This window comes from Calidris pugnax, unplaced genomic scaffold (genome assembly GCF_001431845.1).
Source record: "Calidris pugnax isolate Ruff unplaced genomic scaffold, ASM143184v1 scaffold20, whole genome shotgun sequence".
Lineage (NCBI taxonomy): Eukaryota > Metazoa > Chordata > Aves > Charadriiformes > Scolopacidae > Calidris > Calidris pugnax.
The window spans coordinates 12,104,273-12,131,600 of record NW_015094510.1 but is presented as its reverse complement, the minus strand read 5'-3'; the positions used below and the strand labels follow the sequence as shown (position 1 = coordinate 12,131,600).

The 27,328-nt window shown below is 44.1% G+C and overlaps 1 protein-coding gene across 5 annotated transcripts; it reads left to right on the top strand.

Annotated features, from left to right (window-relative positions):
- The first annotated feature begins 5,404 nt into the window (after positions 1–5,404).
- MTRF1 (mitochondrial translational release factor 1) lies at positions 5,405–26,765 on the top strand. Of its 5 annotated transcripts, XM_014965699.1 has the most exons (11): positions 5,405–5,424; positions 8,368–8,826; positions 13,043–13,134; positions 13,999–14,080; positions 14,308–14,415; positions 14,504–14,676; positions 15,858–15,975; positions 17,763–17,899; positions 20,147–20,245; positions 21,950–22,099; positions 25,887–26,765. In XM_014965699.1, exons 1-10 carry the CDS (start codon positions 5,406–5,408, stop codon positions 22,070–22,072), a joined length of 1,410 nt encoding a protein of 469 aa, XP_014821185.1. In that variant the 5' UTR covers position 5,405; the 3' UTR covers positions 22,073–22,099; positions 25,887–26,765. The 5 variants fall into 5 exon arrangements, with proteins under 5 accessions (XP_014821185.1, XP_014821184.1, XP_014821188.1 ...); XM_014965698.1 differs by lacking the exon at positions 25,887–26,765 and having other exon boundaries at positions 21,950–22,195; XM_014965701.1 differs by lacking the exons at positions 5,405–5,424; positions 25,887–26,765 and adding an exon at positions 5,619–5,704 and having other exon boundaries at positions 21,950–22,195.
- The last annotated feature ends 563 nt before the right edge of the window (positions 26,766–27,328 follow it).

Sequence of the window (27,328 nt, the reverse complement as noted above, 5' to 3'; positions counted from 1 at the left end):
GGGCGGCCCGGCGGCTGTCGGTGCGAGGGAGGGGAAAGAAGGGGAAAGGGAGGGGGAAGGAGAACCCCCAACTCGGCGGCGCGACTCTTGCCCGAGCGGCGGCGGCGGCGACTCTTTAACTCATTGGCCTGCACCGCCCTCCCCGCCGGCTCCCCTCAGACGCGGCGCGGGAGCGCGGCCCCTCTGCGCAGCTGCCGGGGGAGGCCTGGCCGGCCCGCCTGACGCTGCAAAATGGCAGCCGGGGTCCCCTCCGCGCAGGCGCACCGCCGCCGGGCGGCCCCCCGCTGCTTCCCCCCTCACACGGGAACACACACACCCCCGCTGCTCCGTGTCGAGCCGGGGACGGAGAGGGGGATCGGCTAACGAGTGAGGGGTCTTCCGCGGCGCCTCACTCTCTTATCCCCTCGGCCCCTCCGGCCTCGTTGTTTGTCGGCCCTGAGGGGAGTTAACCTGCCGTGGGGCGGGCCTGAGGCGGGGAGCCCTCGGCAAGGCCCTGAGGGCAGGAAGGGGCTGGCACCCGCCGAGGTTTGTCACAAATAGTGACTCCCGCTCGTACGGGTCGCGGCGGTTTCTGAGGCGAAGGGGGTTTTGCAGCGTTTGGCCTCCGCCGGCCGCGGCTGGGAGGGGAGGGGGACGCAGAAAGTCGCCTTTGTGTGGTGGCTGCCCTGCTTCTCTGCCTCTGGTAACCCAGTGGTGGTGGCCGCCATCCACTGCTTCTCTGCCTCTGGTAACCCAGTGGTGGTGGCTGCCATGCCCAGCTTCTATGCCTCTGGTAGACCAGTGATGGTGGCCACCATCCGCTGCTTCTCTGCCTCTGGTAACCCAGTGGTGGTGGCCGCCATGCCCAGCTTCTCTGCCTCTGGTAGCCCAGTGCTGGTGGCTGCTGGGTTTCTCTGCCTTTGGAAACCCAGTGGTGGTGGCTGCCCAGCTTCTTTGCCTCTGGAAACCCAGTGGTGGCCTGTTTCTCTGCCTCTGGAAACCCAGTGGTGGCCTGTTTCTCTGCCTCTGGTAGCCCAGTGGTGGTGGCTGCCAGCTTCTCTGTCTCTGGTAACCCAGTGGTGGTGGCTGCCGCCCAGCTTTTCTGCCTCTGGAAACCCAGTGGTGGTGGCTGCCATCCCCTTCTTCTCTGCCTCTGGTAGCCCAGTGGTGGTGGCCGCCATCCCCCTGCTTCTCTGCCTCTGGTAACCCAGTGGTGGTGGCCGCCATCCCGCCAGCTTGCTTGAAGTGGTTATTTTGGAGAGCCAGGCTGCCCGAAAGCCTTGGGAGGTGTTGCTGGAGGAGAGCAAAACTACAAACTGCAGAGCCTTTTTTGAGTGGCTGCCGGCTTGCTGTGCCCGGGTGGTAATTTAAGGGAAGAACAGCAAAATCAGCAGTCAGGCTTTGAGCAAGCGGGGATGTCATCTATTGCATTTGGTGCGTTTTTCAGCAGTTGATTATGTAAAACTTCCCAGCTCTATCGTGCCTGTTTAGAACAGTAAGTGTTTATTTATGGCTTGGCTCCTTCACCAAAAGAGGTTTAAGGTCTTTTGGAAATAAATTGTTCTTTTCGTTATTCCCAGAAATCATTTTTAAATGAATCTTTGCAAAAATTTAAAAATAACAAAAAAATAACCAACCGGAAACACTGAAAGCACATGGCCTGGGGCATGTACTTAGAAAGAAAACTGGTTAAACTGACAAGGTTACAAGCAATTACAAACGACCATCTTACAGGGGAAATAAAAATTAGGCAGCTTCAGTTGGAATCTGTGTTTATGTAATTACCCTTTAAAAATATTAATTATATTTTGGTATGTTTTAAAGGGATATTAATTTTTTTAATAATATGGTTATCCACTTACTGTCTGAGATGATGAACATGATAGATACCCACAATAAAGCAAGTGTGTGGAAAATAGTATATAACAAAAGCCAGTTAGAAAGGCTGTGTACTTAACATATTTTATTTGTTTACACATAAAAGTAGGTGACTGACTGACAGGATCCCAAGCAGTGTGTCTTTGACTTGGCATGAGCCTTGCTGAAGCTGAAGGACATGATAGCTGCTTTCCTTTTAGGCTAAAAGAGGGAACAAGAGAGTGGATGATTTATTGGAAGAGAGTAACCTGGATAACGGCCTGGATAACTTGAGGAGTAATAATTAGAAAAAGAAAAAATGTGGTAAGCTTAGGAAAAAGGTGAGGAAAATATTAAAGAAGCCCAGTGTATGCTTTGCTGGTTCTTCTTAGCTAAGCATCAGTTTATGGCCACTGTTTTTGTGGGCGGTGGTTATTGGTGTTGTTTTGTTAATCTGTTTAGATGTAGAAGTTTCTTTGTAGAAGGGATATCTTTATTATGTTTATTTCTCACTGTTTTGTTCTGGCATACTTCTAATAATGTCAGTGGCCTGGGTCACTGACAGCAGTATGTGTGTTTTCCACATGCTGTACCCAGTTCACTGTTCTTTCTGCTACATGGTGGAGTTGCTGCTGTGTTGGGCATCAGATATTTTCAGAGCAGGAGTGCTGTAGACAAGGATGGCCCACTTGACTTTGCCCTGCTGTGTCATTTTCAGAGCCTGGTTGTGCCACAGCACGTATTCAGTGCTGTTTATAACTAGCTGAAGCTTTGACTTTATGAGCTCTAGTTTTCTGTCTTAGCAAAACACATGTGATGCCTCTGGTTGGGCTGAGTGATAAACAGATGCATCTCCGAGATGATTAGGCAAATATCGTGCTGGGTGGACCTTTGGTCTCCAGCAGTAAGGCTGTTCTTGACAGCTAAAGGTCTCTGTTTCCTGCTAGTCCAAATACTGGAAGGGATGCTGTCTGAAAATTGACAAATTGCAAATAAGAGGCAGGGGTTCGATTTGCATTTAGACATGTGTCTGCCTTAAAAATCTGTGTTAAAAGCAGCAAGAAAAGGAAAGCAGGGAGGCAATAAAAGAAATGTTTGTGGACTAGCTGGGAGAGAATAAACAAAGAAAGGAGCTTTGGGGGAGGCAGAGCTCTAGTTGAAAGTGAGGTTTGGGAGCGCAGTCAAGAAAACTTCTTGTCATTTAATCCCACTGTGCTGGGCAAAACAAAGCTCTTTCTACAGGCTTTGTTAATAAACAGGACTGTATTCGAGACGCGTATGATTCTGTCACCAGTTTTTTCCTTCAAACAGAAAGAATTGAGAAGTCAGTCAACAAACTATTTGGGTCGAAAGGGGGGAGCAATATTAAAGTGATATATACATTATAACAAGCTTGTCGTTTTGCCGTGCCTCTCACTTTACTCCGTGACCTGTCAACATCACTTGGTGTCCGTTGAAGTTGTGGCATGATGCTTGCAGATCACTAAACCCAGTTAGGGCCCCCTGAGCAGAAAAGGGCCTCCGTGTGGGCAGGGACAAGCAGATTGTAAGGCCAAGAGCCTGTTTTGTCTGATGAGCCATTTCTTTGCCTCCGGTTTCTAAAGCAATTGGCAGTTTAGGATTGCCAGATTTTAAAGTACAGGACTTCCATTTCTGTCCTGAAGCCTTGCTGTATTTCTGCTGTCACTCTTCTGCAGGGACACCCAAAGAGGTGTCTCTTTGGGCTGCTGTGGTGGCTGAGGAGGGCAGTGGCAGCCTGCCCCATGCAGCCTCCATCCCCAGACCCCTTGGTTCTCACCAGCTCCATAGGCAGCTGCTTTGGCCATGCAGGTTTTAAGGCATCAAAGCAACCATGAGGGAGGTGGCAGTACAGATGGCAACGGGATTTCCCATTCTTCGTCCTACTCAATTCCCATATTGCCTTCTAAAAGCGTATGGTAAATATGGGGAAAGAATGTTATTTTATATATTTTGAATATGAGATGCATGGCCTAAGTCCTGTGATAGGTGGTATATCTGGCAACCCTGCTGACAGCACAGAGTCTGGCCCTTGCCTTGGCCATGTGGTCCCTCCCAGGTCTGCTGCCTGGTCGGGAGGGCTGAGAGTTTGTTACAGTCTCTGTTTTCACATTCTGAGTTAAGTTAAAGAACTCACTGTCAAGGCAAAATAAAAACTGAATCATGATCGCATTTAATCAGAGGCTTTAAGCAAGAACCACTACTGGCTGGAGCAGAAGCTGATTTGATTTTCCTTGGCCTATCCTCTTCTTTTAAAATCAATTTTTGTGTGTGTGGTCTGCTTACAGTTTTCATGTTTTTAGTAGCTTATTGGTTGTCCTCCCGTAGATCACCTTCCCAAGATTTTTAAGTATCAGATTGCATATTTAGAGTCCCAGTGCAAGGATAATTTTATTATTTCCTTTGACTGAGGCCTAAGTCACAGTGGCAGAAGAGTGAGGGATGGTGGGGACGGTGGCGTCACACGGGGCAGGCCTGGAGAAGCACCTTGGAGGTTTCAGACTGCTGTTTGCTGTGACCCCTTGGTAGATTGGATCAGCTCTGGAGTGGATCCTATTCTCTGGAAGAGCCTTTTAATTTGTTTGCCTTGCCTTCTGTCCTGGGGATGGAGCTGAGCTGGAATCTGTCCTCGGATCTCAACAAGCCATTAGTTGTCATTTTGTGTGCTGATGAGGTTCAATCCAAATCCTTCCCATCCGTCTCATTTTCAGTCATTTGGAATGTTTACCTCACCGAACCCCGCTGATGTTATATGTGCCAAACACCAAATTTTTACCTTTTAAAAATCCTGTTGAGCGACAGTAGCTGGGAAGAAAGAAACCCAGCGCACAGTGGGTTTTCAAGGATTTTCAGCAGAGCTGGATCTGCTCAAATATAAAAGGGGGGGGGAAGTTCTCTCAGAAGAGAGAATGACTTTTCAATCCAAGTGCGGCATCTAAGGGAAATGTAAAACAGTCTCAAGCAGCAGAATTCTTCATTTTAGATGTTTGAATACATTTTCCTCCTATAGCGTATATAGCAAAGAGTAGGTAAAGTGATTTTTTTGGTGATTATAGGCATAAAAACCCAATGTTACTTAAGTCTTTTTAAAATGCAAATGATTAGGGAGGTAGTTGTGTAATCTGTTTAATATTAGCTATTAAAATGTGCATATGTATAGTATATTTTAAAAATGCCTTATTAGGAAGGGGCAGCCTATTAGTGTAATGAGAATCTGAACAGTTATGCTTATTAATATTTTATAACTGATATTTGTCTGTAGTAGGATATTAATAATTAATTTTAAATATAATTGAATTCTGAGCTTTGACATAAAGTGGGACTTAATGTTGTTTTATGCAGACTTCTCTGAAATTAGCCTCTGAATAACCAGATTTGAAATGACGTGTGTTTTCAGCCCACGTTTTGGGCAAATACATGGAAAAGTGTATGTAACAGAACAGTTTAGAAGTTGGAAAGAGAAGTGAAATATTCCCAATTGCTGTTCCTCTTGCCTTAAGTTTCCTCCGAAGCGTGCCGAAGTTGGGGGGTGTGTTACTGAGAGGAAGAAAATGAAGAGCTGCTTTTACGGTTGCGTTCCCCGTTTTTTATTTCGGGGCTTGCGTTCCACAAAGCCGAGCAGAGCCCCCCTTTCCCGACGGCGTTGCTGGAGGGGTGCTGGCAGAGCTGTGGTGAGGGTACCCTGTGTCCCCCCGCGGGCTGGCCGTGCTGCGGAGGGCTGGCTGGCCAGCTGGCCACGCGGGCCCGAGCCCGAGCCAGAGCACGCCGGGAGTCCTGTTTGTCAGCAGGCATGCTGGGACTGGCAGTTCTTCCGCTCTGCTTCCCGGCTGCCATGGCCTCCTCTTTCGAGGTAGGATCCGTCCTGCACCGATGCGTGCGGATGGCGAGCTGCAAAGCTTCTCGGTGGGTGCTGGGGAGCAGAGCCCCCCCATAGCCACCCTCTGCCACCACTGCGTGACCTCTGCCTGCCCCTGCCTGCCCCTGCCTGCTCCTGCCTTCCCCATCCACCCGTAACCCCTGCCAGGAGGAAGGGCTGCCAGGAGGAAAGGCTGCTGTGCTGGTGCACAGCTTTCGGGGGGTTTGCTCAGGGTGGGGGGCAGAGGTGTACCAAAGGTGGCACAACCTTGAGCTGTTCCTCTTACAGCATGCTTTGAAAGACATGCTCCTTCCGTGCACCTGCATATTCTTATTATTATAAGAATTAATTTGCATGGGGTTAATAGCACCTTTGATTGTTAGAAATTATTTTTTAAACCTCTTAAAGTGGTCACAGCGTTGCTAACTGTTTCTTGTCTGGAAATATATTTTTTTGGTGTTATTTAAGTGACATAACTAAGTTATATTGTAATAAGAATTACAGTTGTCACTTTTGCGTACTGGTTTTGATTTGTGAATGTGCACGGGGTAATTTTGTCACATAAAAAGTTATTAGAATCTGGTTTGGAAAGCAGTGAATAGGTCATCTGCTGGTCATAGCTCTGTAAAAGTTTTATGTGTGCTTATTTCTGCACAAATGTAATGCAGCAACATCTCTCTGAAAAGGAGATACTTGTTTTATTTAACATCTCAAAGTTATTTTGCAATTTCTGATTTCCTTGTCATGCCATTACTTAGGCTTTTTAGGAATTTAAACCCAAGAATTTTAGTTTTGAGAGCTCAGGCAGAACAATAGTACAGATCTGTTACTACTTGAGTACGTTGCTTCGTAACTACTCCAGTAAAAATTATTAACATATTTAATTAATTAATAAAATATAAAATTAATATTTTAAAAATGAGTTAATGGTGGTTAGCATTTGACCAAACCTCCATCCTTGGAGGTATTCAAGGCGAGGCTGGATGGAGCTTTGAGCAACCTGATCTAGGGGGGTTGGAACTGGGTGATCTTTAAGGTCCCTTCCAACTCTGACCATCCTGTGATTCTATGGTGGGCCATGTGGGCCTGGGGCAACTCCAGTGCTATCAGCAGAATTACATCTTTTGGAATTGAGTGTATATGTGCCCACGAGCAGCTAAGCCCAGGATTGTAGGTGATGAGCCTGATTTGTGCCTTTTGCTGTTCCCTTCCTTGGTGAAGGGAATGGGATCCCTCTGCTACATCCAGGTTTAGTCACTAGAACAAGCCATGAGGGTATGGTTGGCTTTCTATAAATTACAGCAGTCCTGAAATTGCCACGGAGGGTTCAATAGCACCTGCTGTCTGGGGAATCTGGGGAAGGTGCAGAAGTACAACGGAGGTGCTTCCCTCCTTCTGTAGGTAGTAGAACAGACATTCAGGCAAGCAAGATGCAGTACTGCTGGAATTACTGCATATTGCTCTTTTGTCAGTGTGCACAAATGGATGCAAGTAAATAGGTGAGGGTAATGGGTGAGCCAAGTAGTTGGAATGTCACAGTAATTTGTTAATAAAATGCCTGAAGATGCACAGAAGGTCTTGTCACTGATGAGTAAAAAATAATTGTGTCAGAAAACTGAAGTGTTTGTTTCAAGGAGATTTTTGCCAAAGTTGCATGCTCTCATTTTCTCTGAATACACTTTTTTTTTTTTTTTTTAAATCAGCAGACGGGATTGTGACACTGACAGAGATATTAAGGAGAACTTCTTTATTTGTTAAACCTTTTCTGTGTGAGTAGTCGTAGAATAAGAACGATTTCACTTCAGTCCTCTTGGTAGACCCTTGCACTCCAATATAAATTCTTAGAGCATGGTAAGAATTCATAGCATAATTTGCAATGCTGATGGTATAAAATGAAGAGGAAAAGATCTTTCATAGAGCCACGGTGTTGCTAAGGGGAGCCTGTGTCCTGCAAAACTGTAGGCCAAGTGTCTCAGAAGAATACAGGAGTTGCATTTCAAAATACTTGCTTTTTGGATAGAAAATGTTTATAACACTTATATGTAAATATATTGTGGGAAGGAGGACATGTGACTTAAAGCACTGTGCTTATGTCTTACATAGTACATATATGAATGAGTAATTTCTTGCAAGTGTATTGTAGTCCTATTGACTTATCTGCTGCAAGGTCAGTTAGATGTTCCTAAGGTTCTCCTGCCAAAGTTATATTTCATTATGGTAGTGGGTATAATTTTGCACATTAGTTTTGCACATTTCATACATTCTCTCTATATAATTCTAGCATCTCTAGTATAGATTTGTCTTCTGTGAGCAACATAAGGCATGAAATGGTTGGATTTTTTCAGTTAGGCATATGGCAAAATGAAGCTGTTGTCTGTAAAGTCACATCTAGAGTAGCTTTCCCAGAGCATAAATAAACTGAAGAGGTAAGGGAGGAGAGACCTTTTCCAACCCTCAGTCAGTATAATAGTAAAGTTTCTATTTTAAACCATTACTTTTGTCCATGACAGTTGCGTTTGTGTTGGTGTAATCAAAACAGGATTTGGGCCTGATACAGTTCTTGTGTTTGTTTCGCTTTGTGTTTCTTTTTAGAATAGAATGCCCTGTTTTTCCAGAGAATTAACAGTGGTCCATATACTGTCTACTTTTAATTTCAGGTGGTGGAAAAACAAGAAACAAAATGAAACCTTTCCGAAGTGTCAGTCTTTTTAAGAGCCTGCTTGCCAGTTGCTACTGTCATGGTCAACTTCACAGCTGTCTTCTCCCTCCTGTTGCAAAGAAGTTAAGTTCTGTGGTGGGACTGCACAACTGTGGATTTTGGAGGCCAAAATCTTTGTTGGACACGGCTGGATTCACGCTGTCTTTTAACAGTCGGCATAGGAAAACACATCAGGAGTCTCGAGCGTTGTGGAAGCATGAGGCTGTGCAGAAGTATCTGGAGACTCTGAGCAAAGAGTACGAACAGGTCAGTCGTCTGTTAAATGCTGACTCAATAAGTGACTTTGAGCAAAGAACCCTGAGGAAGAGATGCGCCGATCTGTCCCCCATTGCAGCTGCATTTCAAGAAATCAAAGCGGCTGAAAAGGAAGTCGAGGAGTTAGAAGCAATGTGCAGAGGTAAGGAGCACATGTCCAAACAACAACTTGGCTTGTGATAAACTTCATCAGCCAGCCTTTAAAGAAAGCTTTTAATTAAGTTAAGCCAGCCCTGGAACACTCTGGTCCTGCCTGTCTTGAGAGCTTGCATGCTGCTAGGGCTTTCTGCATCCAACCACGTCTGTCCATTTTTCATCTCACCTCACTTCAGATTGAGGTTTTAGTATAGTCAACTTGGGAGCGTTGGGATCGTCTGGAGTCTCAGGGCTGTCTGTCTAGCAGAAGTAGTTTGGAAATGTTTGTCTTAAGGTTGTTTTTTGATAGAATTGAGAGCAGTGTTAACTGAAGGAAAAAAATTTAGTGAGCCTAATACATTTGATAGATGCAGACTTTATGCGTGTTATTTAAAATGGGAACCCATCTAGCCAGTTCATGGATACTTATTGAGCAAATTACATGAATTTTCATTATGACATGCATTGCCAGTTTCCAATTTAAATGTCAAAAGCTAATATTTCTTTGAAAAATATTTGAATAGTCCTTCAAGGAATAAAAATTGATAGTTTTCTAAGAAGCTTCTGCTTTTCAATACACTGTGACAGTAGAAGTTGGGGTAAAAAAGAATATTAAATTGTTGCTGGTTTTGATGATGTTCAGGAATAAGTACAGAAGGAGTAAAAGAATTTACAAAGTAACTGCAACATTTTGACAAAAAACATTATTAAGTGTGCAAGGAGGTGGACACAGTAGCAAAGAGCAAATGTCACCCATTCTGCTACATGGTATTAAACAATGGGAGGAGGTATTAAGCCAAGAGAGGGAAACACTGGCCTGGAGAGAATGGGGTTTCCATTAAAGAACTGAAGCCAGGGGAGAGCAAAGGACAGGAGAAGTGGGTAGCCAGTGGTGTAAATGGAGAAGTTTGAAAGTTCATGGTGTTTTTCAGAGACAGCCAAGGGTTGTTGACAAAACAGTAAAAGCCATATTGAAATAAAGGTGCTAAAATGTTTAGAGAGGTAGAAAACATTTATATTCTTTAGTTTTAAAAATAAATAGATGTTTGTGCTTTTGGACAAAATGGTGGTTATTAAAATGTTTTATTCCCTACCACCCTCAAGTGTTCTGCACTGGAGAAAGAGAAAAGGGAGTGAAGGTGAGGAGGGACAAAAATTTAATGCTGAAAAAGAAATGCTCTTGGAAGAATTAGAAAGTATTAAGAAAACACTGGAAAATACACACTTTAAATGGCCATTTTTGGATCAAGTAAATATAATGAAGAATTTTTCTAATTCTGTAAAGTGTGATGTGGATGAACGGAGTGAGTTCTAGTTGAAAGAGGGGAAAAGAAAAGAATGAAGGAAAATTAGAGCCAAGAATTTAATTAAATGGCACTAAATTATTCTATCTGTACTGTTTATCATGTGGCCAATTTAAAACACAGATGCTCCCTTCGTTTCACTGAATTTCACTGAATTTCACTGAATTTCTAGAGTTGGAAGGGACCATAGAGATCATCTAGTCCAACTCCCCTGCTGAAGCAGGATTGCCTAGAGCTAGAGCATGTTACTCAGGACTACATCCAGGCGGGTTTTGAAAATCTCCAAAGAAGGGGACTCCACAACCTCCCTGGGCAGCCTGTTCCAGGGTTCCGTCACCCTCACCGTGAAGAAGTTTCTCCTCATATTTGAGTGGAACCTCTTATGTTCCAACTTGTGCCCGTTGCCCCTCGTCCTCTCAGTGGGAACCACTGAAAAGAGTCTGGCTCCCTCCTCCTTCAACCCTCCCTTGAGATACTTGTAGGCGTTGATAAGGTCTCCCCTCAGCCTTCTCTTCTCCAGACTAAAGAGTCCCAGCTCTCTCAGTCTCTCCTCATAAGGGAGATGCTCCAATCCCTGAATCATCTAGGGACAGAGGTGAGACTAACTGGTCTGTAGTTCCCAGGGTCCTCCTTCTTGCCCTTTTTGAAGACTGGAGTGATGTTGGCCTTCCTCCAGTCCTCAGGCACCTCTCCTGTTCTCCACGACTTCTCAAAGATGATCGAGAGTGGTCCAGCGATAACGTCTGCCAGCTCCCTCAGCACTCGTGGGTGCAACCCATCAGGCCCCATGGACTTATGAATGTCCAGTTTGGCCAAGTGGTCCCGAACCTGGCCCTCCTCTACTAGAGGAAAAATTTCCTCTCTCCATACCATCCCCCTTGCCTCTAAGGCCACAGATTCATGAGGGGTAGTCCTAACAGTGAAGACTGAAGAAAGTTTGACTGCTCTTTGTGTTCTGATAGCTGCCTAAGTGACCCTCTTCTCTGTAGTACCTGAATTCCTCACAGTTGCTGTAGGATTTTATATTTGCAACACTCAGTGAAGCAGAAAAATGTTATTTCCTGGTTTGCCACTGGTGATGTGAGCCACGGGGTAGATTAAGGGATTTTTTTAAAGGTCAAGTTTGCAGTGAGGTAGGAAAGGGATGCCAGTCCTTTGAACCTCAAGCTCATTGGTCACCACCAGACCATTCTTTCATCTCTGCTGACAGTAGTTAATTTGATACTGTTTAACTAACTAATCAGTAATGATGCTTTCTGGACCAGCTAGAAGCCTTTGCTTCAGTATGAGCTTTGGGTTGGATTTGTGACATTCTGGTAGGGAAATCTGTACAGTTCTTGTCTCATGTAGAGGGGATGCCAGGTTCAAGTGTTGATCTGACATCTTTTCTTTAAGGACAAAAGACCCAGAGTGTAAATTAAGAACTGTGACACGGAGGAGCTGCTGCTGTCCTTGCCCAGTATACAAAGCTGGTTCATCATCCCAGCATGTTTAGTTCTTAAGACTTGCTGCTGGGGCTACCAGTAAATGTGTGTGTTCTGATGAGTGACAGAGCTGCCACTCAGCTGGTAGAACAGCAGCAAGAAAGATATAAAGGAGAGGGTGCTCCCTTTTTTTGGCAGTGGCAGGTTTTCTTTAATTATTGTAAACTGGAGCCTCCCTGGCAGAAAAGGTTTGGAGCTTCTGCTAGCTTTACCTGAGCATGTGTCCTAGTCTGGTAGTAAGCTCTAAAATGTGGGAAGGGGCAATCTAATGACAGAATCATCAAATAATTTAGTTTAGTTTAAGTTAATTTAGAAAGGAATCTCCAAAGGTCATTTGGTCTGGACCAGTTAGAGCAGGTTGCCCAGGGCCTTATCTGGTTGAGTTTGGAATATATCCAAGAACAGAGATCCTACAGCCTCTCTAGGCCCCTGTCCAGGTGTCTGACCACCCTTAGGGTGAAAATAGTTTTTCTAATATCTAATCAGAATTTCCCATATTCCAGCTTATGTCTTCTTTTGTCATGATATACAGAGTCTGTCTGTCTTTCTCTTAGGTAGTTGTACACAACAATAAAACCTCTCCTTCCCCTGATTTGCTTAAGGGGGAACAAACACAGTTTTCTCAGCCTCTTCTTGTACATCCTTTCCTCCAGCCCTTGACCATCTTGGTGGTTCCGAGCTAGACTCACTCCAGTATTTCTATGCCTTTCTTGTACTGGGGAGCTCAAACCTGGGCACGACGCTCCAGGTTGTGGTCTCACGTGCTGAAGAGAGAGGAAGGGAATCTCCCTAAGCAAAGCAAAGGTTCAAAGTGAGGTCTCCCACATCCTGATGACTTGCATCCATAACTCCCACATCTCAGTGATCTCTTGAATAGCAGGAGACAGAAGGTTAGAAACCTCATTATTATCATCGTACCATTAATTTTAGGGCTCACCTTAATGAGTTGCCTGCAAATTGTAGAATATATGGGTGTTTCTGGGCACGACTAGAAACAAAAAATTTTGTTGCGTGAAAAATTGTAATAAGGGAAACTGAGGCACTTCTTGTCTGCAGGTGTGTTTCTGATGTATTTTGTTAAATCTGTTTGTGGATTTACCCCTGGACTGTCAATCTGTGAGACATAACTGTCAGTATAACTGAGAGCAACTGTCAGGTGGGAGTGGCATCTACTTGATGCAGATTTGAGCAACCAGGTAGAGAGTGAGTGGTAAGATATCTGCTACTCCTTCCTGCACACCTGAAATATCTGATCATTTAATTAGCAATAGCAATACACATCGTGGCTTGGGCTGCTCTTATTTGGTATTTCATGCTGGCAAAATGCTACTGCAAGCTTCTATGTGCCCCAGTGCATGTCTTTGGTCAGCTGTATTACTGTTTGCTCTGAACTAAGTGACACAGGGTAACATCTATTCCTTGTTGGTGAATTTAGACCTAGACAGCAGAGATGAGAAACAACTTCTAGAGCTTGCCCTGGAAGAGAAGGAAACCCTGGATAAGAAAATCAACATGTTGTGTAGAAAGGTGAGCCTGAGGTAAAATTATATGGCTTTGTAAATAAAGTTGTCAGAAAAATGTTCTGTTGTGATCTTACCAATAGATTCTGACACTTGCATTTAATGGAACAGAAGTCCAGCTTCTCTATTCTCCCTGAGAAGAAGTGGCAACATTAATTATTAGTGAGCTTCTTACTGACAATTGTGTCTCAGAAGCTTATTATTTGAGTCATTTTTGGTTGCTTGCTTGTCTATCTGCAGATGCTGAAGGGGATTAAAAAAGTGGCGAGTCTGTGCTCTTGAGACCTGACATGACATCCCAGTAACTGTTTGTGGCAGCAGAGCATGAATTCTTGAAAGATTCCTGATTGGAACTTGCAGTCTTTCATTTTCTTTTCAGCTGACTGCAGCCCATGAGTGGGGGGATTAATTAAAAGCGGAGAAGCTGAAACGTTTCAGTGGAGAACTCTGTGTTTGGGTCCATTTCTGTGTTCAGATTGAGATAATATGAAATGGGACTTTCTGAAAAATAAGATTAATGTAAAGATTAGGTGGATTACAGCTAATACCTTTGTGTTCATAGGTAGTTGGGGCTGGAGTGAGTGACCTGGCACCTGACTTTGCGGGATCAAATTTTCAGCTAGCTTTACTGTGGATACCCCACCATATCCCGTTTCCCCTCCAGCTGCACTGAGTTGTGACAGCTATTGCAACTAGTTGCAACTAGTAAGACTAGTTTTCAGTCCTACTTACCAGTTTGCCAAAAGAAGTAAGTGGTTGTGTGCGGTCAGGCCGCGGCAATTGTGAAGGCTGGCTGTAAATTTGATTAAAAGGAGATACAGAGTCATGAAGGAGATAATGACATTCTGTGGTTTTCTCTTTTCCTTTTCAGCTTTTCCAGCTTCTAGTGCCAAAGGAAAAATACGATAGAAGTCATGTCATATTAGAAGTGACAGCTGGCAGAACAACTGGAGGTCAGCGAAGTTCCTGCAGTAAAGATTACTTAAAACCTCTATCCAACTTCATTAAACCTCTTACGCGTTATTCTTAATGCCTTTTTATACTTTAATGGTGTAAAGTAATACTTTGTAAAGAAGAGTATCAATCTAATGACTGTGGTTAAAGTCGCAACTAAATCTAAAAACCAGTGGCTGCCATTTTGTGAACTGCTATTTATGTTGTAGTGCCTTTATATTTTTAGGAGACATCTGCCAACAGTTCACTAAAGAAATGTTTGAGATGTACCAGAACTATGCGGACTATAAACGTTGGACCTTTGACATCGTGAACTATACGCCGGCTGAGATAGGTACAGCGCTTCTTCAGACATTCCACCGAGACAATGAAACGAAAAGCTGTTTCTGTGCTCTATTTGTCACCCTTATTTGTCTCTCTAGGTGGGTTGCATCACGCCGCTGCTCATATTTCGGGAGATGATGTCTACAGGCATCTGAAATATGAAGGAGGGACTCATCGAGTCCAGCGAATCCCCGAGACGGGCCTGTCGTCCAGAATGCAGCGGATTCACACGGGGACAATGTCAGTTATTGTCCTCCCTCAGCCAGAGGAGGTAAATCAGGGTGACGAGGTGCTGTATCCCTGGTCACCCCTTTTGGCACTGGAGTAGGTGTCATTTATAGCAATGTTACTGTAACTGTTTGGGGATTTTATTGATACCCAAGTGCTCCTTGCAAGTCTCAGCAAGTGAACCACAAGTTCTCTGACTCTGGAAGGCAATAGTCCTTGGCTCTGCACCTTACGTGTTTAAATGGATCATGATAAGCAACTTAGCAGAGATTTACTATTGCCTGAAATGACATCTAAATCAGTGATGGTTTCAGTAAGTATTCCAGCCCCAACACTCACAAAGCTGACTGCTATGAGTAAGCCAGTTTGAAATTACGTCATGTAATAAGACGGGGAATATATCCAAGAAAATATTCAGTGTTGCATAGCAATGTGATTCTGCAGGTCCTTTTGGGTTTGGTTTTTTTTTTTGTTTCATTTAAATTATTGCTGTCCTTCTCTGTTAAATCAAGGACGGTCTGCTTTGAATTTGAATGAGTGTGTTGGCTGGTGTTTCTGAGATCTTGGTGATACCGACCGTTCTCACTTAAACCAGCAGTTTACACACAAAATAAACAAAACCAGATCCTGTAGCCTTTCCTGCACGTTCTCCTGCTTCCTTGTAATGCTTTCCTTACAACATTGGTTAGATCTGAATGTTCCTTTCCCATCCACTGAGCTCAAACTATGGTCCGGGTCACCATGGACTCAAGTTTCCAATGCTGCAATCCTTGCTTGGATCTGGTTACACCCAGTTTTCCTTCAGTTAGATGTTTTTAAGAACTCTTGCAAGAATCATTCTGGCTTGACTCATGAACAAGTTCCTTGCGCTGCTGTTTAGAAGCAATGTTTGATTATTTGCTTATTTCTTAGTCTCCCTGCCAAAGCTGGTGGTTTTACAAAAAGGTGCTGATTTTGTTTTGTTTCACACACACACACGTGCCTTGTTTTGTGAAGCACCTGGGGTAAGAGTTTGAAAAAATAAGTGAAATATTTAAAGCCTCACTTGCATTGCAGAGATACTTACCGTTGGCATTTTTTTAAAGTATAATAATTATAGCTGTTACTCAGGAACAGTTGTAAAAGCATAGTTTTTTGAGGAGTGCATTTTTTTATTTCACCATTGAAAAGACATTAAAAATATTTTGAGAATGAGCAGAAAGTAGTAATTTTCTTTGATTCCAGGTTGATGTTAAAGTGGACCCCAAAGACTTGCGCATTGATACCTTCAGGGCCAAAGGAGCTGGAGGGCAACACGTTAACAAAACCGATAGCGCCGTGAGAATTGTGCACCTTCCCACGGGTAAGTCTGGCTGTATTTTGTAATTCTAGTCAGCCCAAATCTGAAGAGAAAGCTTGTGATCCACAGAATCACAGAATCTTCTAGGTTGGAAGGGACCTTAAAGATCATCTTGTCCAACCGTCAACCTAACTGACAAAAATAGACACCCACACAACAAACAAGGAGCATCATCACTAAACCATACCTCCCAGCACTACATCAACCCATCTTTTGAACACCTCCAGGGATGGTGCCTCAACCACCTCCCTGGGCAGCCCATTCCAATATCTGATAACCCTTTCAGTGAAAAAATTTTTCCTAATATCCAGCCTGAACCTCCCCTGGCGCAACTTGAGGCCATTTCCTCTCATCCTGTCGCCTGTGACTTGAGAAAAGAGACCGACCCCCACCTCTCTACACCCTCCTTTCAGGTAGTTGTAGAGAGCAATAAGGTCTCCCCTCAGCCTCCTCTTCTCCAGGCTGAACAACCCCAGCTCCCTCAGCCTCTCCTCATAAGACTTATTCTCCAGACCCCTCACCATCTTTGTCGCCCTTCTCTGGACCCGCTCCAGCACCTCAATGTCTTTTTTATGGTAGGGGGCCCAAAACTGGACACAGTACTCAAGGTGAGGCCTCACCAGTGCCGAGTACAGGGGGACAATCACCTCTCGGGCCCTACTTGCCACGCTGTTCCTGCAAGTTGTCTCCTAGAGTGAATTTGTAGGGCTGGACTTTATACCAAAAAAAAAAAAAAAGGAAGTAAAAGCAAGGCACCCTGTGAGAAAAGGAGTGTGTCTCAGTGGCACAATGGTCGGCGCGTTGCTGTGATGCCAGTTTTGTCTTCAGAGGGACGTGTTTAATGAATAGATTGTCTTTGAAGGATGAAAGAACAAAGGGAGGGTGACAGGGATGGGAGGGAAGATGTAAATAATTCGTGCCACGTGCTCCTTCAGGAATAGCGGCCTCTGGCAATCTGGGGTGCACTTTGCCTGGCTGGAACCTCTCTAGTTACAAGACTGAGACAAAAGGAGACTTGAAGATTTTCACTCAGTACTGGAAAATGCTGTCATGTGTTGAATAGGAAGGAAAATGTATGCTAACGGGAAGGTGGTGTATATACTGGACCACTCCATCCTTCTCAGGATTTGGCTTTATTGAAATTCAGTGGGCTGCTATCTGTACAGATGTAGAAATCTCCTTAGGACAGGAAATTTCAGTAGTGACCTGAAAACAGCTGTTTCCTACGTGCCTTTTTATTTCAGAAATCAAATGAGGAGTAAAAAGAAATACTAAATTTCTTTTAAAGACCTTTATTTTACTTTATTTCATTATTCATAACTAAGTTAAAGACTCTCCAGTATTGTTCAGGCACCCTGCTCTGCTAGAATATTGGTTTTTCCAATCTCCAAGAGCTTGTCTAGACTAAGACTTTAAAAACTTGTGTTACACTGTTTTAAACATGTCTTTGTAAACCGTGCAAATTACATTTTCAACATGTGATAGGTAATTGGAGTGAACCCATTTTCTGAAGGCGATGTCAGAAGCTCGTTTGCTTCATGAAATTTTAAAACATCCCTGACTTTCTGTAGCACTGAACAAAGCCCCTGCTGCAGCTACCAAGAGTTTAAAAAACATACCAGGGGTTCTGGCCAGTGTGTTAAAATGACTTTTTATCCCACAGCTTAAAGGCCCTGCAAACCAACGCTCTGGAAGGCTTCATTTGCCTAATGTGGTAGAATTAATTTAGCTTGTTTGTTCCTTACTATAATGGGCTTTTGATCTGAGCTCTCTCGAATTCCTCTGTAAAGGCCTAGCAGTGGAGTGCCAGCAGGAGAGATCCCAGCTTTTGAACAAGGAAATAGCTCTGCGGACGCTGAGAGCTAAGCTGTACCAGCAGGTCATTGAAAAGCAGCTAAATCAAGAGCAGAGTGCCAGAAAACTGCAGGTGAGTACGTGTGATGATTGTTGAAATTTGGGGAGGGTGCTACGCCATAAATTTGGCCTTTTTGAGTGATGGGGACAAAGTGAGCGAGCGTGTGTGTCTAACCAGGTGTGCTTACGGGGGACAATCTTCTGTATTAGGATGGTGAGTCTGCTTTTAAATGGTATGTCTGTTTTTTATTTATCCCAGACCAATGCTAGTGTTGACTTTGCAGGCAATGAAAAAGAAACTTCAGCTGTAGCTGGAAAGAAGAGTCAAAAGGCTGTAGTTGGAGTTATTCGAAAGGCAACACTTGACATCGTGTATTGAACCTCCCTATTAAGGCCAGGGTTACACAGAGCAGCAGTAAAGAGTTACTCTCCATGTAAACTGGGATCAGAAGTTCTCAGAGTTGTATTTTAACCTGTTTCTAAAACAAAGTGTTCAATAAGATCATACAGAGCGTGTGAAGGCAACAAATATACCCTGGCCTGTGTCAGGAACAGCGTGGCGAGTAGGGCCCGAGAGGTGATTGTCCCCCTGTACTCGGCACTGGTGAGGCCTCACCTTGAGTACTGTGTCCAGTTTTGGGCCCCCTACCATAAAAAAGACATTGAGGTGCTGGAGCGGGTCCAGAGAAGGGCGACAAAGCTGGTGAGGGGTCTGGAGCACAAGTCTTATGAGGAGAGGCTGAGGGAGCTGGGGTTGTTCAGCCTGGAGAAGAGGAGGCTGAGGGGAGACCTTATTGCTCTCTACAACTACCTGAAAGGAGGGTGTAGAGAGGGGGGGGGCGGTCTCTTTTCTCAAGTCACAGGCGACAGGATGAGAGGAAATGGCCTCAGGGTGCGCCAGGGGAGGCTCAGGCTGGATATTAGGAAAAATTTTTTCACTGAAAGGGTTATCAGATATTGGAATGGGCTGCCCAGGGAGGTGGTTGAGGCACCATCCCTGGAGGGGTTCAAAAGATGGGTTGATGTAGTGCTGGGAGGTATGGTTTAGTGATGGTGATGCTCCTTGTTTGTTGTGCAGGTGTCTATTTTTGTCAGTTAGGTTGACGGTTGGACAAGAGGATCTTTAAGGTCCCTTCCAACCTAGAAGATTCTGTGATTCTGTGATAAACAATCCTGCCGCTTCACAGTTGGGTAACAGTTGATTTGCCGTGGTTTAGGTAACCTTTTGTGGAAGAAGTGACTCCCCCGAGTTGGTTACCTCAAGTTATGCTGCAAAGTGTGCTTTTCTCTTGAAACGTGCTCTCACTCTTTTCCCATTCTTTGAGTATTTTCCTATTTGTTGTGTGAACCTCAACAGTGATCAACAGGAATAAAGATGAGTCAGAATTACAAAATTACTCAGTGCTTCAGAATTTCCAGTTTAGCTTTTTAATGACTAATTTCAGGTTGTTTTAATGTATTGTTCCTGCAGATTGTTAACTCAGTCATTGTAAGTGGTGACCAGTTTATCTTTTGTTATTAGTATTAGCTTGAGAATCTTCACAGCTGAATAACTTAGATGTACATTTATATGAATACTACAGAAACCCAGGCAAAAGTAAATTACCTTTTCTTTCAGAATATATTAAAAAACTTTCTTGCTATGAAATATACATGTGGGTGCAGATGAAATTTTTTAAAAAGCCCATTGAAGCAGACATCTCTAAGCAGTTTTTAACATTTAATTCTCCATTTTAATAAAGCATTTGACCGCACAACAGTGCTACATTGGGATTTCTGGTTTAAAACTTTTAGAATTGCGTGCACTCTTGCGCTTTGCCACTAGAGGACTACTCTTTGTAGTCTCAATTTAATCCTCCTCTTTCAGGGCTAATTTCTGGCAGCCAAATGCCAGAAATTGCAACGTTGACTCTACTGCTTCTGTTGTTAATGGTGCCCCCCGTCATTAGCTGCTGTGGGAGCTAAACACCGCCCCCCCCAACACCTGGCAAAGAAAAATACACTTACATTTTTGAACTAAGGACACATACAGACTTATATCTTGCCTTACGTGACTTTTGAGAATTATGCAATTCTTGCAGCTACAGAGCTGGAATAAAAGTGGACTGAAAGATGTAAAAATTTGGTCTATGATGCAAAATTGCAAATATTACTGTTTAGTGATGCAATGATATTTTAAAAAAAATGTTGTCAGTGACCATTAAGTTTGTAGGTAAGATAGAATAAACTTTAATGCATCAGCCTGATTTAGAGTAGTAGTTGATTTTTTTTTTAATCACATTATAGTAGAATATTTTTATTTTTTGCTACTTCACTACAGTTGGGAACGAGAGCCCAGTCAGAGAGAATTCGTACTTACAACTTCACCCAGGACAGAGTCACCGACCACAGGATCTCGTATGATGCACGCAATATCAAGGTAATGGTTTCTTGGGAGAGATTTAAAAGTCAGACGCTTATGTGTACCGTGTGAAGAGAAGTTAAACCTGGTGAAAACAATTTAATGTATCTGAGGAAAGCAGATGACCTGTTGTGCTCTGACAGAACATTGTAGATTGACAGGCTGAGACAGTTGGGGTTGTTCAGCCTGGAGAAGAGAAGGCTCCAGGGAGACCTTATAACAGCCTTCCAGTACTTCAGGGGGCCTACAGGAGAGATGGGGAGGGACTCTTGATCAGGGAGTGTAGTGACAGGACAAGGGGTAATGGTTTTAAACTGAAAGAGATTTAGATTAGACATTAGGAAGAAATTCTTCACTCCGAGGCTGGTGCAACACTGGAACAGGTTGCCCAGAGAAGCTGTGGATGCCCCATCCCTGGAAGTGTTCAAGGCCAGGCTGGATGGGGCTCTGAGCAACCTGCTCTAGTGGGAGGTGTCCCTGCCCATGGCAGGGGGGTTGGAACTCGATGATCTTCATGGTCTCTTCCAACTCTAACCACTCTATGATACTGTGATTTAGAAAGCTTAAACTTCCTTTCCTGCCTTGTGGTAGGGTAGTGTTAAAGATGTCTGGCACAGGAGGCAACTCTCTGGCCTATTTCTCTATTTTTCTCTTACTATATATGTGAAACATGATGCATGTAGCCCTCAGAGATCTCCGTGAGTCCCTTGGCCAAACTGGGCAAGTGACATTTAAGGTTCTCAAAGCTCAGTACATCTGAAAGAAAAATCTGACTTGAAGGACTTATTTATCATTAAGCCAGTCTTTCTTCCTCCTTCTAATGATGAAGTGAAGAAGGAGAAAAACTTTGTTTGCATTGCAAGCCACAGTTAAAAAGACCTGAAATGGAATGCTTTCATTTTAAGATTACTTGATGTCTTATTTATGAGTAAATCTCTACATACAGATTGAATGTTGTTTATTGGTTTTTTTTTACACAGAAACAAATACCAGGTAACGTATTGTTCTGTATAAAATTTATGAAAATGTTTTGAATTTTAGGACAAAGTTTAGGGTGACCCTTCAGTATTTTGGCTTAGGTGCCCAGTTTACTGTAACTGCTGTTGCCTAAGAAGCAACATTTTTCGAACTGTACCTACAGCCATCCTGGGTAACTTCAGAGAGCACAGGGCATGGGGAATATGGAATATTTCATGGAGTGGGGAACACCTGCACAAATACCGTGGTGGAGAAGAACTGGAAGAAGTTCCATGACTGTATAAAAATTAGTTTTGTTAGTTAAGCTTTTCCTGGGAACTTGTTCCTTTTCTTGAGTGAAACTGAAACCGTCAACTGCCTAATAAAAGTTAGTTAAACTTTGCAAAATTACTTCTTGGCATTAAGAACAGTATTTGAATTAGGTTCTTCAGTCCTGGATTGGTCTTGCCGGGGGATTTTCATGTAAACCCATGAGTTCCATGAAAGCAGGGCAGGAAGGCACCGAGAGCTCCTTTTGCTGCTGCCAGAATCCGTGTGGTGTTTCCAGGTGGGCAGCAGGAGTCCCTGGGGACTGCACACAGGTTGGTGTCACCCAGGGAGCCGCAGAGACCAGCCAGAGCATGCACTGGGATAAGACAAAGCGCATTTCAGGAGCTCCTTGTTTGAGTCATCAGTGTTGCAGGATAATTCTTACGTGCAGGCAGTCATGCTTTTGTCTGGTCTTATGGTGGGTTTTTTTCCTAGGAAATTCTAAGTGGGAAAGAAGCTCTGGATAAGCTGATCAACAGACTGCTGGAGTTTGCAGAGATAGAGGCTGCCACCGAATATCTAGAAAATCTGCAGGCTTTAGAAGGAGGAGGCTGCTGAAGACCTTAGAGTTGTGGAGTTAAAAGAGTAAGTGTAGAGTTAAAGCAGAAATGTTGTGTTCTCCACCAAATGGTTTTGTTTGTTATATGATATATTGATTAAAATCCATGCCTCTGTTTTTCAGTGTGTGCTACTACTCTTTTTTATATATATTTTGGTGTAAATGGGTTGAGTTTATTACAGCAGCCCTAGAAGAAAAGAACAAGCTTGGAGTTCTGTGTGCACGTCCCTTCTGTCGTGGCATCATGGCTTTGTTAAACTGGTCCTTCTCTTGCCCATATTCAGCTGGAAAGATACAGAATCCTGGTGATGAAGAAGAAATACCACATAGTGTATGTTTGGGTTTAGGGGTGGGAGATGTTCCTCTGCAGGTGAAAGAACCTGAGCTCCCCTAATATTCTAGAATCTGGCCTTGTGAATAATACATATTTTTATCCATTGATTGGGTGAGCTTCCCAAATGTAGTCCCGTAAAGATCACTGTATTATAATGCTTTATTTTTTAGAGTCAATACACAAAAGCAAAGGGAGTGATGTCAGGGAAGCAGCCAGAATCTTAAGGGAGAAGCCTGTCAAGCTTTCTTCCAGCCATTCTTGGGTCAGCTTAGGGTGGGTCTGGACCACATGCTGCCGCGGAGCGTGGAAGTGCGTGTTCTAGTTTCTAATTAAGTTGATGAGATTCTGGAAGGAGTTCAGCAGTGATAACAGGCAGCTCCCTGCTGCTTGGCAGAGAAAACAAGATCGTAGTGTAGCTGCATTCTAGCAAATTGGGGAGCTCTGGAATTCAGCTTCTGCCTTGATGTCTTTGTGTGCCTGTCTCTGAGGGTGATCCAGATATAGAATGATAGAATTGTCTCCTTTGGAAGGGAACTTGAAGATCATCAAGTACCAACACTGACAAACCCACCACTAAACCATGTCAGTAAGCACTATCACCACCCATCTTTTAAATATTTCCAGGGGTGGTGCAGCCTGTTCCGATGCTTGACAACCCTTTTGGGGTAGAAATTTTTCCTAACATCCAATTAAACCTTCCCTGGTGCGACTTGAAGCCATTTCCTCTTGTCACAGAACCACAGAATCTTCTAATGGCAGGGGGGTTGGAACTCGATGATCTTCATGGCGTCAACCTAATTTTGACAAAAATAAATACCCACACAACAAACAAAAAGCATCACCATCACTAAACCATACCTCCCAGCACTACATCAACCTGTCTTTTGAACACCTCCAGGTGCCTCAACTTCCTCCCTGGGCAGCCCATTCCAATGGCTAATGACCCTTTCAGTGAACAAATTTTTCCTAATATCCAGCCTGACCCTCCCCTGGCGCAACTTGAGGCCATTTCCTCTCATCCTGTCGCCCGTGACTTGAGAAAAGAGACCGACCCCCATCTCTCTAAAGCGTCCTTGCAGGTAGTGGTAAAGAGACATAAGGTCTCCCCTCAGCCTCCTCTTCTCCAGGCTGATCAACCCCAGCTCCCTCAGCCTCTCCTCATAAGACTTCCCAGGTCATGCTGTAAAGCTGCTCTGCACGGCCTTCTGCACGTGAGGGATCACTTTGTTGTTACCATTTAAGTGACACCTTGTGTTTGGTTTGTATTTATACATCTATTTTGCAATCACTAATGATACAGGAGTGAGAAAATGTCAGTTATCTTAAGAAAAAGAATTATTTCAAAACTGAGTTCTTCTTAATGGGATGGTTTTTACTACTGTATATATAACAAACAACAGTTTGTTACAACTGGAGATTAGGAGAGGGTTCTTCACTGTGAGGGTGGTGGAGCACTGGAACAGGTTGCCCAGGGAGGTGGTTGAGGCCCCTTCCCTGGAGATATTCAAGGAGAGGCTCGACGAGGCCCTGGGCAACCTGGTCTAGTTGGGGGTGTCCCTGCTGACTGCGGGGGGGTTGGACTAGATGACCTTTGGAGGTCCCTTCCGGCCTGGGCAATTCTATGATTCTATGAACAGTTGTGACTTTAGTCAGCTATACTTAGCAAGACACAGTTTGTACCAGGAAGAAAGCAGGAAAACTGGGCTCAGGTTCTCCATTCTGCATTTTTTTTTTCTCAGCTCTTTTGTGTGTTTGCACAGTCTTATCAGTGAGCTTTGTCTGACCATTTCTGACTTGCTTCCAGCTCATTACAAAAGCTTTTTTTTTTTTAAATTTATAACTCTCTACGTAATCAGGAAACTTGTTACCATGTGACTTAGAGTCATTTGCGCACTTGAACTTTGACTATTTGCAGAAAGCAGTTCAGGAAAGAAAAAAGACCTCCAGGAAGATACACAGCTCAGCTTCTAATTATATTAAAAAAATATGGATACACTTACACACACTCAACTTGGTGGTGACTGGCAATAACTAATACCACCAGCTGCAATAGGAGAGTGTCCCCTTAACGTGCTTATCCAATTACAGTGCTCACTTTTGTGATGCAAACTGATTTATTTTATTAATGATATACCTTGAACAATCTTAGAACCTACTTACAAAGTCCGCCTTTTAAATCATCGGGTTGTACTTCTAGGCTTGGTTGGTGCCTGTGAAGTCCTTTACTATGAAAAACCGTTCCAACACTTATGTTTTGGGAAGAAAGATGCTCATTTTTTGCCTGCAGGACCTTAGGGATATTTGCAACCAAGTTAATTCATTTTCTGTAGCGCTTCTTTGTTGTTGATGGTTTCCTGCAGGTTGATGAGAAAGGGGAAAGCAGAAGGCAGCTCCCCTCTACTGCTATGTTTTGGGTGTCCCCAGTGCAGGCACTGAAATTTAGCAGCCAAATCCCTTCTCCTGGGCTGGTCCCGTGCATCCTGAAGGATCTTGGGCGTATTAAGGTTCTCCTGCCATCACCCCAATCCGTGTATGACAGCAAAATACTGCTGTGCTCAGCTGTGACAGAGACTTGGGTACAGAACAAACCTGCTTCTCCAGGAGGTCATTGCCTACAGCTCTCTCTTTTACTCAAGCCAGGTGTATTGGCTTCTCCTCACTGACGAAGAGTTATTTGGAGCAATGCTTTCTCCTAACTTCCACTATTATTCCAAGCCATACTTTATTCTAAGTTCTTCCATCTCTCTGTAGGATGCATGAGCTGAGATTGTGATGGGGTTTGGCTGTGGGCTGGCACTTGTCCTCAGGGGAGGGCTGTGAGGTATAACGATGACATCGCTGGGGTGTTTTCAGGATGGAATACGCTGAATTTGGGCTTTTCAGTTCCTACAAGAAATCCTGCCTTTCAGCAGCGAAACCACTAGCAGGAGAAATTATGATAACAGAGCACAGGGAGGAAAAAAGGGAAGCGGCTCCTTGGAAGGCAGCCAGGTCCCTCAGGACAGCTCGAGTGGTCACGGGAGAGCAGAGCAAGAGCAGGTTCACCAGGTAGGAACAGCCTTTTGCTGCAGCTTCATGTTTTGTTGTCAAGAAGTGTTGCAACAACCGGAACAAAATACACCCTCCCTACCTGGCTTCTCCTCAGAGACTCATAGAATGGGTCGGGTTGGAAGGGACCTTAAAGATCATCAAGTTCCAACCCCCCTGCCATGGGCAGGGACACCTCCCACTAGAGCAGGTTGCTCAGAGCCCCATCCAGCCTGGCCTTGAATGTTTCCAGTGGTGGGGCATCTACTGCATCTCTGGGTAACCTGTTCCAGTGTCTCACCACCATCACGCTAAAGAATTTCTTCCTAATATCTAATCTAAATCTCCTCTCTTTCAATTTATAACCATTACCCCTCTAACCTCTACCCCCTGCTCATGATCATCCCTCCATGTGTGTGACTGAGACCTTGCTCAGGGATGTGACGTTGCAGGTGGTGCCAGGAACCAGCTTCATCTCTCTTCAGCTCCATGTGGTTGATGTGAAACGTAGTTCCCAGATCTCTTTGGTTTCCCTGCCTTGGTCCGGCGTGGCAGCGTCCCAGCCAGCAGAGGAGGAAGCCAGACCAAAGCCGAGCCTGGAAGTCACCCTCTGCTTCCCCTCTGCACAGGAAGAACAGCCCTGGTACCTCACCTCCATTGCTTCCACGTAATCATCAATGGAACATCTCATCCTGGAACTGCAAATGAATTTATCCACTTGAAGTAGCGAGCTGCTTGCTCTCCTCTAGCTAAAAGGAAGAAATAACCAACCTTTGTTAGCAACTTCCTCCTCTACCGGAGCTGTTTGCCTGGACCCTCTTAGTTTTTTCTAGCTGTTTAGTACAGCTGAAGAGGTTTTTTTTTCACTTTCTGTTAAAAAAGTTGCCAAAAGATCACCTGGACAATAAGATTTTTCTTCAGTAAAAGAAAAATGTTGTGAAATAATTACATGCATTCCTCACCTTTTGAAAGTGTGTATCTTTGAAGACTACTGGATCACAAGCTGTTACCACCAGAAACTTTATATATTCAGTGGCATTCTGAGCGTCACTAAAATGTAACGACAGCAAATATTACTGGAACTCTGGTGGGAATATGAAAATTTAACAATTCATAGAATCATAGAGTGGTTTGGGTTGGAAGGGACCTCAAAAATCATCAAGTTCCAACCCCCTGCCCTGGGCAGGGACACCTCCCACTAGAGCAGGTTGCCCCAAGCCCCCTAAAGCCTGGTCTTAAACACTTTCACGGATGGGGCATCCTCAAGTTCTCTGGGCAACCTGTTCCAGTGTCTCACCACCCTCTTAGTAAAGAATTTCTTCCTGAGATCTAATCTGAATCTTTTTTCTTCCAATTTAAAACCGTTTCCCCTTGTCCTATCATTACCCTTCCTGGCAAAGAGTCCCTCCCCAGCTCTTCTATAGGCACCCTTCAGATATTGAAAGGCCGCTAGAAGGTCTCCCCGGAGCCTTCTCTTCTCCAGGCTGAACAATCCCAGCTCTCTCAGCCTGTCTTCACAGGAGAGGTGCTCCATCCCTCTGAGCATCTTCGTGGCCTCCGCTGCACCTGTTTTAACCCAGATCATTTGTTAACACTCGTAATTGATGCACAAAATAAAACAATTCCCAGGAACTGCTCAATGCACTGCTGGGAGGCACCCAGACACTATGTTGATGACCACGAAATAAAAGTATTTCTTTTAAGAAGCATTTCTGTGTTTACATACCTATTTTGGTTTATATTTACCCTGGGCCCCATTTTTAGCAGAACATGCACCCATAAAACTCCCCAAACCCTCCAACAGATGGGACGACGGTACCAGAGATCGTTCAAATGAAAGCTTTATTGGGTATTTTCAGACAAACTCCCACTTCAAGAGCTTGCAGTATTTTGT

What these genes read in the sequence shown, in the direction of transcription:
- MTRF1 (XM_014965699.1), top strand. An exon ending in AGAGTGCCAGAAAACTGCAG is followed by an intron (nt 17,900 to 20,146) that starts GTGAGTACGTGT and finishes ACTTCACTACAG; the next exon opens with TTGGGAACGAGAGCCCAGTC. An exon ending in ATGATGCACGCAATATCAAG is followed by an intron (nt 20,246 to 21,949) that starts GTAATGGTTTCT and finishes TTTTTTTCCTAG; the next exon opens with GAAATTCTAAGTGGGAAAGA.